A 15,803-nucleotide genomic window follows, 5' to 3' on the forward strand; every position below is an offset into this window, starting at 1 on the left:
GGAGTGGAAAGGAAGTACATGGCCCCCTCGAAGGGCTATGAATACCTGCACGTTCACCCGACACCCTGCTCTCTCGTGGTCCAGACGATGAACGACAGGGAGCGCCACGGTCAAGAGGCCCGGCACCCAAGTCGAAGGAGGCGAGACGGATGGACCTCCTGGGCCGCAAGGTCTATTCAGCGGGGGCGCTACAGCTCAGGGTCTCGAACCAGCAGGCCCTCCTTAGCCGCTACTCCTTTAACTCTTGGGTAGCGGCGGGAAAATTTGCAGAGCTGTTACCACAGGACGCCCGCCAGGAGTTTACCACCATCCTGGATGAGGGCAAAAAGGTAGCGAGGACCTCGCTACAAGCCTCTCTAGATGCTGCGGACTCGGCCGCTCGGACCCTTGCCTCGGGGCTTACGATGCACCGAATTTCCTGGCTTCAGGTCTCTGGCCTTCCGCCAGAGCTCCAGCATACGATCCAGGATCTCCCCTTCGAAGGCCAGGGCCTGTTTTCCGCTAAAACAGACCCCAGACTAAAGGACCTTAAAGACAATAGGGTCATAATACGGTCTTTGGGAATGCATACGCCTGCGACACAGCGCAGGCCATTCCGGCAGCAGAACCAACAACAGCAGCGTCGACTGTATCCTCAGTTCCGTCGCGGCAGAACCTCACTAGGTGCCGCGGCAGGAACAACCGACGCAGACAGTCGGGTGGCCAAACAGGGCAAAACCAAGGCTCCGCCAAGACCCCTCCTGGACCCAAGCCTTCATTTTGAAGGTGCGCCTGAGGGCGCAGTACCAGTTTCCCCTCCAGATCCTTCCCCGCAGTTTTCCAACCGTCTTTCATTTTTCCTCCCGGCGTGGACCCAAGTAACATCGGACCGTTGGGTCTTGCGTACTGTGCAGGCCAGTTATCGCCTGCAGTTTTCATCGCCCCCCCCCACCATCCTCGTCCCTCTTCAGGGACCCCTCTCACGAGCAATTCCTCCGTCAGGAGGTGCACACGCTCCTCGTCAAGGGAGCCATAGAGGAGGTTCCAGAGAGAGAGAAGGGCAAGGGGTTTTATTCCCGCTACTTTCTAATCCCCAAGTCCAAGGGGGGCCAGGCCTATCCTCGACCTGCGGGAACTCAACAAGTATATGGTGAAGTTGAAGTTCCGTATGGTATCCCTTGGAACCATCATCCCATCCCTGGATCCCGGAGACTGGTACGCCGCCCTCGACATGCAGGATGCTTGCTTCCATATCGCCATATTCCCCCAGCACAGGCGTTTCCTCCGCTTTGTGGTCGACCGCCAACATTACCAATTTGCGGTCCTCCCGTTTGGCCTCTCTACGGCCCCAAGGGTGTTCACGAAATGCATGGCAGTCATCGTCGCACACCTTCGGCGCTGCCGCATTCACGTGTTCCCCTACCTCGATGACTGGCTGATCCGGGGCACATCGGAGCTGCAGGTCCGCGACCACGTCCGCAGGATCAGCAGCCTCTTTGCTGCCCTAGGCCTCGTGATCAACGTGGACAAGTCTACTCTGCTCCCCACGCAGAGGAGTTCATCGGGGCCATTCTGGACTCTACCCTAGCCAGGGCCTTGCTACCCTTGCCCAGGTTCCAGTCACTGTCGGCCATCATTCTGCGCTTGCAGGCGGCCCCGCTGACCTCTCTAAGAACATGTCTGGCCCTCCTGGGCCATATGGCGGCCTGTACGTTCGTGACAGCGTATGCCCGACTCCGCATGAGGCCTCTTCAATCTTGGCTCATCGCGCAGTACCGGCCGGCCAGACATTTGTTGGACACAGTTGTCACCGTTCCCCAAAGGGTACTGGACTCCCTTCGGTGGTGGCTGAACCAGTCCGTAGTCTGTGCGGGGCTCCCGTTTCATCCGCCCCAGCCCTCGGCATCCCTGACTATGGACGCCTCAGATCTGGGCTGGGGGGCGCACTGCGGCGCCCAAAGAACTCAGGGCTTGTGGACCCCTCAGGAGCTGGACCTCCACATCAACATATGGGAGTTGAGAGCGGTCCGTCTTGCTTGTCAAGCGTTCGTCCATCACCTTCCAGGTCATTGTGTCGCGGTGTTCACCGACAACACGATGACCATGTTCTACATCAACAAGCAGGGCGGCACCAGGTCCTCTCCCCTATGTCTCGAGGCGATGCGTCTCTGGGAGTTTTGCATAGCCCATGCCGTTCACCTTTTCGCCTCCTATCTCCCGGGAGTACGAAACACTCTAGCAGATCGACTGAGGAGGTCCTTCCGCTCGCACGAGTGGTCCCTCTGTCCAGACGTCGCCCTCTCACTCTTCCAGAGATGGGGTCGTCCCCGGATGGACCTCTTCGCGTCCAGGGAGAACAGGAAATGTCGAGCATCCTGCTCCTTTCAGGGTCAGGAGCCCGGGTCTATAGCGGATGCCTTCCTGATCCCATGGGCAACCCACCTGGTTTACGCGTTCCCTCCCGTTCCGCTGATACACAGGGTTCTCCTCAAGGTGCGCAGAGACAGAGCTCGGGTGATTCTCATAGCCCCAGCATGGGCCAGACAGCATTGGTACCCCATGTTGCCCTGCCCCTACATCCGGACCTGATCATCCAGGACCACGGCAGGCTCTGTCACCCGGACCTTCCGTCTCTGCACCTTACGGCATGGCTCCTGCATGGTTGACAGGCTCCGAGTTCTGCTGCTCTACCCCGGTTTGGGAGGTTCTCCTGGGCAGTAGAAAGCCTTCCACCAGGGCAACTTACTCTGCTAAGTGGAAGCGTTTCTCCTGTTGGTGTTCGGAGAAAGGTCTTCTCCCTATGGAGATTCCCATCACCACTATTCTAGACTACATCTGGTCCCTCAAGGCCCAGGGTCTGGCATTGTCATCACTCCGGGTCCACCTAGCGGCTATCTCCTCGTTTCATCCTGGAGTGGACGGATGTTCCGTCTTCTCCCACCCTATGGTAGTGATATTCCTGAAGGGACTGGGGCGTCTTTATCCACAGATCCGCCCTCCTGCCCCTTCATGGGATCTCAACCTGGTCCTAACTCGGCTCATGGGTCCTCCATTCGAGCCGTTAGCTACTTGCTCCCTGCTCTATCTCTCATGGAAGACCGCCTTCCTAGTGGCCATCACCTCAGCTAGACGGGTGTCAGAACTACGGGCCCTCACAGTAGATCCCCCGTATACGGTCTTCCATAAAGACAAGGTGCAGCTGAGACCACACCCGGCCTTCCTTCCCAAGGTGGTCTCAGCTTTCCACATTAACCAGGAGATCTTCCTCCCCGTCTTTTTCCCAAAGCCCCATTCGTCCCGCAGGGAGCAACAGTTCCACTCGCTAGATGTCCGTCGGGCGCTAGCATTTTATGTGGACAGGACCAAACCGTTCCGCAAGTCCCCCCAGTTATTCGTGGCGGTAGCGGACCGGGTCAAGGGGCTACCAATTTCCTCGCAGAGGATATCTTTCTGGGTTACCTCCTGTATCAGGATCTGTTATGACCTGGCCCACGTTCCGACGGGCCGTGTGACTGCTCACTCCACCAGAGCACAGGCATCATCGCTGGCTTTCCTGGCCTGCGTGCCAATCCAAGAGATTTGTAGGGCGGTGACCTGGTCATCGGTCCACACATTCGCTTCCCATTACGCCCTGGTTCAGCAGTCCAGAGATGATGCGGCCTTTGGCTCGGCAGTGCTCCAGGCCGCGACTTCTCACTCCGACCCCACCGCCTAGGTAAGGCTTGGGATTCACCTACCTGGAATGGATATGAGCAATCACTCGAAGAAGAAAAGATGGTTACTCACCGTTGTAACTGTTGTTCTTCGAGATGTGTTGCTCATATCCATTCCACACCCGCCCTCCTTCCCCACTGTCGGAGTAGCCGGCAAGAAGGAACTGAGGAGCGGGCGGGCCGGCAGGGGTATATATCTAGTGCCATAGTGGCGCCACTCTAGGGGGCGACCTGCCGGCCCACTGGAGTTGCTAGGGTAAACAGTTTCCGGCAAACGTGCACGCGCGGCGTGCACACACCTACCTGGAATGGATATGAGCAACACATCTCGAAGAACAACAGTTACAACGGTGAGTAACCGTCTTTTCTGTATCTCATTCTTGATGCTGATAGCATTATCTCCAGCTCTCTTAGTGACTGGCTGAGATTGGCAGGTGCATGAAAGGCTAGTGGCTGAAACTGTATCTGACTTGGTGGGGAAAAGGGCAACATTTTGAAAAGTTAGTGACCACCATAACCTTTCCCACTCTCAAGATGCTCTCCAATAGTAATCTTGGTTCATAACTTGAGAATCCTCTTTGGCACTCAACTAGCTGCAGCTGAAAATACCACCTTAAATCTGGGGCTGGCAAGAAAGTTGGTTCCTTTCATGTGGGATGATGACTTGGATACAGTGATTGTGCCTTTGTGACTTCCAGGCTGAACTACTGCACCTCACTGTACATGGGGATGAGTGCATTCTTCTTAAAAAAGCTCCAACTTCTCCAAAATATAATACCCTGACTTTTGTGCAGCACTGGTTGCTGAGACACATCACTCTGATGCTCCATTCACTACATTGGCTCCTCATTCAAAGTAGCAGCTCTCATCTTTAAGACCATCCAAACCATTAAACCAAGTTATGTAAAATACTGGATTCGATGGTTTCCTTTGACAATTTCCACAGCAAAGATTAAATTGTCTAAGACAAGAGTCCTGGTCTTGAGAGCAAAGGAAAGAGCTGTCTTGGCAACTGGATCAAGATTATTTAACTTCCAGAGGAAATGAAAATGCTCATGGATGATTTTCAGTGCAACTTGAGATGCAACTTGCCTCTTCAGCCTAGCTTTTGCACAGCGAGAGCTACTCAGAAAAAGTAGAAGTGGGGAGAGAAATTCTCTCACACTCATTTGAAAAGAAAAAGCATTCTCACAACCCCCTGCAGAGGAGGGTGAAAGCTACTCTGCTGTGGGACTCTTTCTTGCTTTAGCGCTTTTTCTGAGAGGCACTCGGATAGAGGGGTTGCAAATAAGAAGCAGGATAGAAAAACAGCCATGTAGGCTAAGTATGGAGAAAGGTATAGGAACTGTGTGCTTGAACTTATGACTTTGATTGGTTCTTTACATAGAGAATACAAAACAGAGTATTTAATACTTGTGTTGTAGGGACCTTCTAAAAGAGAACCATTTTGTGTTTCAGTTCTTGAGGGAGGTTAGTGTTGTGGAAGGCTTAATTTTTTGGTCTTCCTTTTCGTGAGGGCACCTATCTAAGTTAACCATTATTTTTGTATAATGTTTCAAGTTTGGTAGCTTAGGCAAAGTTTCAGAATTTGTGGCCGTCAGTTGTTTGTTTTTAAATCTCATAAACTTACTGAATGCAAGGTGAGATGTAAAATGGCAATGCCAGTATTGCAATGGAGAATGCAATTCTTGTGCTGTTGACACAAGAGTTTCATAGATAATTGAGCTTGACCTGTATGCCTGTTTTAATATTTCATTTGTTCCGGACTATTATTAGTCACATCCTTTTTGACTGTATTTTTTTTTAATGTGACTAAACTGCTATTTAACCCCGCTACAAGAATGTGACAGTAGGCTAGTCCGGGCAGGTAGCATTCACTTGGTAACTAGCGTACTTAATCAGCTTGCTTCAACCTGCAGCAAATTAAAGCTTTGTGAGCTCTAGTGCATAAGTGATAAAAGCAGCTTACATGGTGAAAAAATATAAATAGGGCATTTCCGGTGTACTCACTACAGTAAATAAAATGTCAGACTTATGATTTATTCTTGGCTTTTGGTTAAAGATAGATCAAATTTACATCATCCTTAAAGATTTTACAGTCTAATGATGGAGCTGGTGTGTGTGAGAGAGAGAGAGAGAGAGAGAGAGAAATATAATTTAAATCACCCCATGTCCAAGAGAACAAAATAGTATTTTGTAGGATACAGCAAACATTTTTTCTATCCTGTAATCACTCTGAAGAGGAATCGTAGCAAACCACATATCTAGAAGCATCCTGATATGAATCAATAATGCTGGTAGAGTACCAAAGCTTTTGTCATGGTCATATTCTACAGAGATTGAAATTGTTGCCAAACAAAACCTAGCATGATAATTTCAGATCTGTTCAAACTGTCCAGAAAATGATTGAAAACTTTGGATGATTTCGTGGATTTTAAAACCCGAAAGAATCATCCTAATAATGCAATCTGACATTCCTGCATAACATGTCATTAAATGTCACCCAGTAATTCGTGTATCAAGCCCAATAATTTGTAGTTAAATATAGCGGACATAACTATTTGGCTACATATTAATGGGGTGAAAATTAAACTTCTTAATAGGTATCTTTTAAAAAAAAATTCAAAATTTATTTCAAAGTGCTGAATTTTTTTTTAAAAATTAGTCATGTTTCTTAAATTCTGGAGGATTTTTTTTTAAAGCCACCTCTTATAAAGCACTTTAGATCAGAGCATAAAAACATTCCTGTTTTATTATAAAAGATAATTTTCTAAATTAGTCAATGATGAAATCTCTCAACATACCTTTTTTTCAGATTTTCCAATAAATGAGATTGCAGCGAGTTTAGGGCCCCAAACAAGATAAACAATGATCAGCGGCTAAACTGCACCCAGGCAGCATTAGGGATAGAACCCAGAAAAGAACACAGGACCCCTGCCATTTTAGCTAGAGGAGAATCTCAGAGTTGTAGAGTATCGGGGGATTATAACCCTTCTGGACCAGTGGAAGACATAGGAGTAACATTTTCAAAAATACTTAAGCAATTTAGGTTTTTAAGAATCTAAGGGTCAGATTTTCAAAGGTATTAGATGCTGATAGATGCCTCATGGGATTTACAGAAGCACCTAAGCAGGTTAGGCACCTGACTCCCATCAAAATCAATCATCCTGAAGAGAATTGTGCTCAAGATGGAAAACTTTCTGGCTGAAGAACAAGCCAGGGTTAGAGCCAAGAGAGTTACAGTGGAGCAAATATTTAGTCTGCCTGTGCTATGCGAGTAAGTGTTGGCGAATGATGGGAAAGTGGTCCATGTCTCTGTGGATTTTTCTAAGGTGACAGAATATGGCATAACCTCTTTGAGCAATCCTGCGGCAGGTCAGACTTGGTGGAAATGTAACAAGGTTGATACAAATTCTCTGTGAAAGTACAATGGCTTCAGTGTTCAAAAGGTGTGAACAAAATAGTTGACTTAACTGAAGGATAGGTGTCAGACAGGGCTGCATGCTATCACCAATGCTCTTCCATTGTTCTCTTGAAGAAATGTTAAGATAAGCCACTCATGGAAATTTACAGGTGGGCATATTCATTGGTGGATTAAAAATTAGTCATCAGCAAAACACAGATGATATTGACTGGATTGGATTATTGCAAGAAGGGGTGCAAAAATTGCCAGAAAGAGCAGTAGTGGAAGACGTTAGTTCTAAAGATGAAAAAAACTAAGACAATGGTGACATCTAAGTCTTTGAAAAGGTGATATCTCTACCCAAATCTGAAGAGGAAGAAAGCCTCCAAGTGTCCTATTTTCTTAGCAGTGCATTGAATAATTTTAAATACCTAGGTACTATGACTATATTGGGTGCTAAACATCTCTTAGAGAGCCAACATAGAATTGGACTTGGGACTGCTGCTCTAGCGACTTTCAGCTGACTTTCAGTTGGCTAAGCAAGAGTGTTACCATGAAATGTAAAAATGAAGTCGCTGCAGTCTCTTGTCTTCAGCATCTTGCTATGTGTGTGCGAGACATGGATGCTACGGAAACCGGACATTAAGAGGCTTTCTGGCTTGAAATTGAAATGGTGATTGCTGCGCAGGAACTGTACTTCTCACATGACAAATAATGAGGTAGGTAATCGCCCAAATTTAAAGCATAACTGGAGTGATACCTGATATCAGTTTAGTCAGACAAAGAAAACTTGTGGAACCTGTGGGTTGGATTAGCAGAGGAACATCACCAAAGCAAGTTTTGCAGGGGTTGGTGCCGGGGCATGGGGCACCCTCAGTGAGTGTGGTTCAGCAATATGGCTGACAGCATGGGATGCAATATGTCACTTTTCAAGGCTGTGTGAAGACTTGCAAAATGTTGAAGAAGATTGCTCGCCAATGACTCTTGCATGCTGTGTTTACTGTTCATTGCGATGTGAGTCTATGGTGCTTTGTACTGTGAAAAGACTGTGTTTATGTACTTACATTGAGTAGTACTTTAATTCACACTGAAATTAATGAGTCTGTTCTTGGAGGAAGGTACAGAATTGGATCTTCTAAGATTATTCCCTCATATTAGTTGATATTTAAGCACCATGTCTTTCAGGCAATTGCTATGTCTTTACTGTTACTGTTTCATTCATTTTAAATGTAGGCGTATGATGATAGCTAAAAGATACCTCTTATTTTCCCTTGGGATTGATTAATAGATATTCTTCCTACACTGACTGCAGGTTCACCACCATAGCTGAGTTCCTGGGTGTAGAAGTTTAAATGGGAAGCATGACATATGTCTTCAGTATTAGTGTTAATTAAACTTTATACAGGGAGATTCCACATTAACAAATAGATTTTTAAAAATATATATTTGTAACATTTGGATTATGATGTACCTTTAATGTCTTCTTACATTAAACTTTGTATTTTGAGGTTATTTAAATAGTGTTTTTAATTAATCCCTTAGTACCTTACTTGTCTTTAGTTTGCTACTTTACTTATTGATTAGGGAGGAAAAATGATTTACGTGCATTTTATCATAGCTGAGCTCCACTAGGTAACTAGTTTTATAATTTGATCTATTAGCCTCTCTTAATATGGAAAAATTCTCACCATGGAAACAAACTCAAGCCAGTATGCCAGGGTCTTTAACAACTGTGATGCTAGTATCTTAGCAAAAAGCTGAAATGCCAGTGGAAACAATTATCACATCTCTTGTATTACTCTTCTTATGTGAAATATGTACAGAGTTTATAGGGTTCAGAACATAATAATTCTCATAGCTCATCTGTGCGCTGCTGTGGCAGCTGTTGAAAGAAACAGCAGCCAGTTGTTTTCAGGTGGCCTCTGCTACGGCATTTCATCTTCTGTTGGCAAGTTTTCTATTGATGACTTAGCATAGCTGTAGAGAAACTTAAGGCAGAGAGATGTTGTAGCCTTGTATGTCCAGTTGAGAATGAGTTATTGAGGCTCTTCGCATAAGAGAGGATGTTGCAATATAAGCCTATTAACAGTAATTGTATAGTTGTGGATGCTTTTTTTCCTAAATAATTTTCATGTGATGAATTATTTTTATTTTTCAGTCTTTGTCTTGATATAATTCATTCAGACATCTGCAGTGCAGTTTTTAACCCAAAAAGCAAAAATATTCTGAAACGAGACAATTACATTAATCAATAATTGCTGCTTTGTTGCAGATGACTCTAGCTGCATCGGGGCTCACTTATCCTTGCCATCGACTTACCGTAGGAAGAAGATCTTCACCTGCACAAATCAGAGAACAGTCAGAGGAGGTAAGAAAAATCTGTCAACTTTACAAATATACTCTAGGAGGGAATGTCCAGAAGCCTGTTCTACATTAGTCATTTTCTCCTCTAGTGTTGACTACTGTGGATGCATAAAACCAATCAATCTACAGTGCCTGTACAAGATATTCATTAGAAAGAAAGAAAAAGTGGAGCTAAAGGAAATGAGGGAAGAACCAAAGCAAGGGAGTCATAGTGAAGTACTATTAAAAATAATCAAAAGAAAACTAAAAAGTAAAATGTATACAACTTTTGAATCCTTATAGCCAGTACCGTTAGTGACACCTGTAGTTAAAGTTGCCTGATGTATTCCCTGATAAACTTCTGCTTTCAGTTGCTTACAACTCTGAGAGACTATTGGGGCTGAAATTTTCCCTGCTTGCCTTTTGCCTCAGGTTGAATTTAAAATAGGCACCTTGCCATTTTAAACAATTTTTTTCCAACCATTTTATGTAGAGTGCTCTAGCACCTTAAGCCCTGGCTTGATGGGCAAAAAGGGGGTGTGTTTCAATCTTATTAGCACAGTCGAGTTGGTTTACTGTAGTTATAAACCACTATCAAGATGCAGGCTAACACTCTGAAAACTATATTTGGCTAGAGAGACAAAATAGATATGGGAAAGTGAACTGGATTAGTCTGGTTTACACATCAGCAACAGAATTGTTAACCAAGTTCAATAATAAGGCTAAATCTTGTCCTGTGTTACACCTATACAACCTTACTGAAAAAAGCTGAAGTCTGATTTCCTAAAATGTTTTATGAATCTAAGGTATTAAATCTATGTGATTTGCATAGTTGAGGTAATTGAAAATAGTGGGTTCTTCTTCAAGGAGTGTCCCTGTGGGAGCTCCACTTTAGGTGGCTTGGCGCGCTGAGCTTGTAGTCGGAGATTTGTAGTAGCAGTGCCCTAGTTGGCCACACATGTGCAATAGCCATTTCGCGCTGCTCCGAGTGGCCACTTAGCGTGCATAGCCAACCATCCCTCAGTTCCTTCTCTACCGCCTTTGGCTTGAGTCGGAGTGACAGCAGCGCCCGTCTGTCTCGTGAATTGCTTGTATTCCCATCTTTATTTATCCTTTTTGCCAGTTATCTTCTGTTTTCTCATCCTGAAAGCGACACACTGCTACCCACCCATAATTTTTCCTTGTCCCCAGATGAAACAGTTATGCCACCACCTCCTACCCCATAGGTGATAATTTCAAGTCCTTCCAGGACTTATTCAAAAGAGTTGCAGAATCCCTGAACATCTCTTTAGCAGAGCTGCCAGAGACCCAGCACAAACTTACTGACATCCTGCAGGCATCCCCATCAGCAAAGATAGCTCTGCCCATTAACACTGGTATAATGGATCTTGCAAAGATGAGATGGTAGACACCAGCCATTGTCCCACCCTCTTGTAAACGCTCAGACAGAAAATATTACATACTAGCGAAAGGGGCTGAGTTCTTATTTACGGCTCCAAATTCACTGGCCGTAGAGGCAGTAGGGGTAAAACAGCACCAGTCAAAAAACACCCCTTATGACAAAGACTGGAAAAGGCTTGATTTCTTTGGATGCAAAGCCTATACCTCAGCCTCACTGCAGTTTCTCATAGCAAACTACTCTGCTCTGTTGGCGAAATATACCTACAATCTGTTTAATAAAATGACATCTGTTATTGAACAAATACCAGAGGAGTCAAAGGAGCCATACAAAGCGAACATTACAGAGGACCCCTTAATTGCCAAAACAGCACTGCAGGCCTCCCTTGATTCCATTGACGTGGCAAATCATTCCATTGCTACATCCATGATTCTGCATTGAGCATCATAGCTCCACCTCTCTGGATTTCCTAGGGGAAGTACAAGCCACAGTTGAGGACTTTCCCTTTGAGGGACAAAAACTATTTGCGGAACCCATAGATGCATCCCTAAGTACCTTAAAGGACTCAAACCACCTTGAAGACCATAGGTATTTACGTCCCCCCAGACAAGAAAAAACAGGCAGATTTTATACCCAAAGACTCCATCCCGCCCCATGCTCCCAACCCCAGAGACAATACGATCAATGCCGCAAGCAAAAACAAGTGAGGTGCAGGCAGAACCAGGATCAACCTCCGTGTCTCAACCTTCAACATCCCGTCAACTGTTTTGAAGTAATGGTTGAGAGCTCGAGACCTCTATTTTCTCCCATGCCGGATTATCAGATGACCTCCCGCCTCTTTGGAGACCGCTTGCTACCACACTACCCAGTCTAGAACAACATCACTACAGACAAATGAGTGCTGGAAATCGCCCAGAAGGGTTACTCTATCCCATTTATTTCTACTCCCCCTACCCACCCACCTTCCCTGTCCCTCTTCAGTGACCCCTCTCACAAGATCCTGTTGCAGCGGGAAATAAACCATCTCCTGCAACTAGGAGCTCATGGAAATAGTACCACTCCGACACAGGAGAAGAGGGTTTTATTCTCATTATTTTCTCATGCAGAAAAAGAATGGGGGCTGGAGACCATTCTATACATATGGAAACTCTACAAGTTTGTAAGGATGCAGCACTTCAAAATGGTTATGCTGGCAACCATAATTCTGGCATTAGAGAAAGGAGATTGGCTGTCGTCCATCAACCTACAGGATGCCTACTTTCATGTCACATTCATCCAGCACACAGACAATTTCTGTGCTTCACACTAGGCCATCAACATTACCAATACACAGTACTACCCTTCGACTTGTTGACATCTCCAAGGGTGATCTCCAAGGTCCTAGCTGTCACAGCAGCTCACCTCCTCAGGCTAGGGGTAATGATCTTCCCATACTTGGACGACTGCCTCATAAGAGCACCAGCTCAACAGACAGCAGTACAAGCTACTCAAACCACTGTAACCCTCTTCACAAGCCTAGGGTTTTAAATAAATGTGCAAAAGCCCACCCTGTTTCCTGTCCAACAACTAGAGTTTATAGGAGCCTATCTTGACTGTCCTGCAGCACAAGCGAGATTACTCCAATAGCGATACCTCAACCTAAAACCAGGGTGATAACAATCACAGACAGCCCCCAAACATCCTCCAGGACCTGCCTACAACTCCTTGGGCATGTGGCTGCTACAACTTATGTAGTTAAACATGCCCAACTGCATATGATATACCTACAGGCCTGGCTCCTCACCTGCTATATATTACACAAGCATTCCCTCCACAAATAACTCACTATGCCGTGCAGAATGAAGGATTTCCTCAAGTGGTGGATGCAACCACAAAACATCTGCTTGGGGGTCCCATTTCAACAAAATTTCCCACTTTAACAATCACCACAGATGCCGCCCTACTGGTATGGGGAGCCCATCTGGACAACACCACCATTCAGGGACGTTGGTTCGCAGCAGAAACCAACCTACATATAAACTTCTAGAGCTCCGAGCAGTCAGAAAAGCATCCAAACACTTCCTTCCACTTATCTGCAACAATACCATCAATGTCTTCACGGACAACACAGCCTGCACGTTTTATATAAACCGAAAAGGCGGAGCTCAATCATACCCTCTCTGCATTGAGGCACTACACCTATGGCAATGGTGCATATCCAACATGATAGACATTTCTGCAGCTTACCTGCCAGGACTGCAGAATGCCATGGCAGACCATCTGAGCAGACACTTCTCACAAACCCACGAATGGGAGATGGACTACCCGACCCTCATGACCATATTCAACGAGTTCAGGTTCCCTGCTATAGATTTATTCGCAACAGCTCACAATATTAAATGTCCTCAATATTGCTCCTGAGCAGGGCTCGGGCATCACTCACTGAGCAATGCCCTCCTCACAAAATGGGAATCACCACTAATCTACATGTTCCCCCCGATTCCTCTATTAAGCCGAGTGCTACACAAAATCAGACAGGACAAGGCCAGGGTCATATTCATTGCACCCACGCTGCCCAGACAGACGTGGTTCCCACACCTAACGCGTTTGCCGTGCGCCCACCTCGAACCCTTCCACAGCTTCCTCATCTCCTGACAAAGGATGCCGGCCGCATCATTCACCCCATCCTAGCGATTCTCTGCCTCAAGGCTTGGTTACTCCATGGCTAACAGGCCTGGATCAGGATTACTCTGAGGAGGTTAAAGACTTTCTCTTGAACAGTTGCAAACTGAGTGCACGCAAAACTTACTTTCATAAGTGGATACATTTCTGCACTTGATGCAAGGCTCATCGTAAGTCTCCTCGTTCTGCCCCTCTACCCAGAGTCCTGTACTATATACTAGGCCTTAAAAAGGCAGGCCTCGCCAGTAGCTACATAAAGGTAGACTTAGCAGAGATCACCTCACTACATGGTAAGGTAGATGGAACCACGATCTGTGCTCATCCAACAACTAAATGATTCTTAAAGGGCATGACCAACATCTACCCTCCCCTAAAACACCCTACTCCTATATGGAACCTTAACCTTGCGATATGCACCCTCATGGGTAAACCATTTGAACCCCTTGTGACTTGCTCACTGCTACATCTATCGATGAAGGTCTCCTTCCTTTTCACGATCACTTCAGCAAGATGAGTAGGCTCTCATGGCACACCTGCCGTATACCACATTCCATAAAGACAGTGATCCTGAGACCCCACCCTAAATTTATACCTAAAGTAGCATTTTCATTTCATTTAAACCAACCCATTTACTTACCTGTATTTTTTCTGAAACCACTTGCTGACACCAGGGAGGTTTCCCGTCACATTCTTGACGTCTGTAGAGCTCTGGCTTTCTACCTAGAAAGAACAAAGACATTTAGAAAATAGTCATGTCTCTTTCTCTTGGTCACATAGTGATCAAAGGGTGAGGCCATCTCTAAACAAAGACTATCTAAGTGGATTTCTGGCTGTATCCACTTGTGCTATTATCAGAGCAACATCCCTGGTCCACCTGGGATTTGTACACACTTCACCAGAGCGCTATCCACGTCAGTAGCGTTCCTCAACAATGTACCTATTGTAGGCATTTGCAGGGCAGCTACCTGGGCCTTGGCCCACATGTTTACACAAAATTATGCCCTGGAACAACATTCCTCTCCTAACACTCAGTTTGGACTCTCTGTGCTGTCTGCCGTCAGCAAAGATACTCTGAAGCCCCACCTTCCACTGGGGATACTGCTCCATAGTCACCTAACGTGGAGCACTCACAGGGACGCTCCTCGAAGAAGAGAAGGTTACTCACCTTGTGCAGTAACTGAGTTTCTTCGAGATGTTTGTCCTTGTGGGTGCTCCGCTACCCTCCCTCCTTCCCTCTACTTCAGCGTTTCATGCTGATTCTCTGGGGTAGAGAAGGAACCGACGGACAGTTGGCTGTGCACGTAAGTGGCCACTCGGTCGCGTGAGATGGATACCGCACATGTGTGGCCACTGGGGGTGCTGCTACTACAAATCTCTGATTACAAGTGCAGGGCACAAAGACACCTAAAGTGGAGCACCCACAGGGACAACCGTCTCGAAGAACCTCAGTTACTGCACAAGGTGAGTAACCTTCTCTTTCTACAGGTGTAATGAAGGACAGAATATTACTGATGACTGATCATGAACCAGTGTTCCCGTGGCTTGATTTTAAGATCCTAGTTTGCATTAGGAGGCCTCATAATTTGAATTTATCGTTCTTGCACTTGAAAATTGAGTAAATTGGCTCTGTAAATCATTGAGGGGGGAAAATAAAGATAAAGGCCTGCAAATCAATGGCACATCAAGAGAAAGAGAACATACACATATAATGAAATTGAAAAGCAACAAATTTAAAACTGAAAAAGCAATACTTGTTTTACACAAAATGTGATTAACCTGTGGAACTCACTGCCACAAAGGATTATTTAAGACAAACATGTGAAGTCTTATTGCCCCTCAAGTCACTCATGTAGGGCATGGTGTTTTAAGCCTGATCTACACTTAAAACGTAGCTCAACATACCTACAGCAATCAGGAATGCGAAAAATCCACAACACTGTATGCTGTAGCTATGCTTACCTATCCCCTTGATGCAGATGGAGACAGGTCAACGAAAGACTGGTTCCATCGACCCAGCTACTGTCATTCAAGAAAGTGGAGTTCCTATAGCAATAGAAAACCTCCTTCTGTTTCTGTAATCTGTGTCTAAACTGTGGGGTTACAGTGGCATATCTATGGCTCCATAACTGTGCTGCTGGAGCACCTGGAGTGTAGACATGGCTTCATATATGATTGGTTTAAGGCTGGTTGGTGTGTGCGCCTGGGGGATGGGAGTCATGGATGCAGGGCCGGCTCCAGGCACCAGCCCAGCAAGCAGGTGCTTGGGGTGGCCAAGGGGAAGGGGCAGCACGTTGGGCTCTTCGGC

At 46.0% G+C, this 15,803-nt stretch overlaps 1 protein-coding gene across 3 annotated transcripts in view; it reads left to right on the forward strand.

Moving 5' to 3' along the window:
• The window catches only part of FAF1 (Fas associated factor 1), a 318,043-nt gene that overhangs the window by 188,443 nt on the left and 113,797 nt on the right, over nucleotides 1-15,803 (forward strand). For all 3 annotated transcript variants that reach the window (XM_050961673.1, XM_050961674.1, XM_050961675.1), the window contains one exon: nucleotides 9,368-9,463. In XM_050961673.1, the coding sequence (XP_050817630.1) occupies nucleotides 9,368-9,463 (96 nt within the window). The remainder of the gene's footprint in view (nucleotides 1-9,367; nucleotides 9,464-15,803) is intronic.

Source organism: Gopherus flavomarginatus, chromosome 7 (genome assembly GCF_025201925.1).
Source record: "Gopherus flavomarginatus isolate rGopFla2 chromosome 7, rGopFla2.mat.asm, whole genome shotgun sequence".
NCBI lineage: Eukaryota > Metazoa > Chordata > Testudines > Testudinidae > Gopherus > Gopherus flavomarginatus.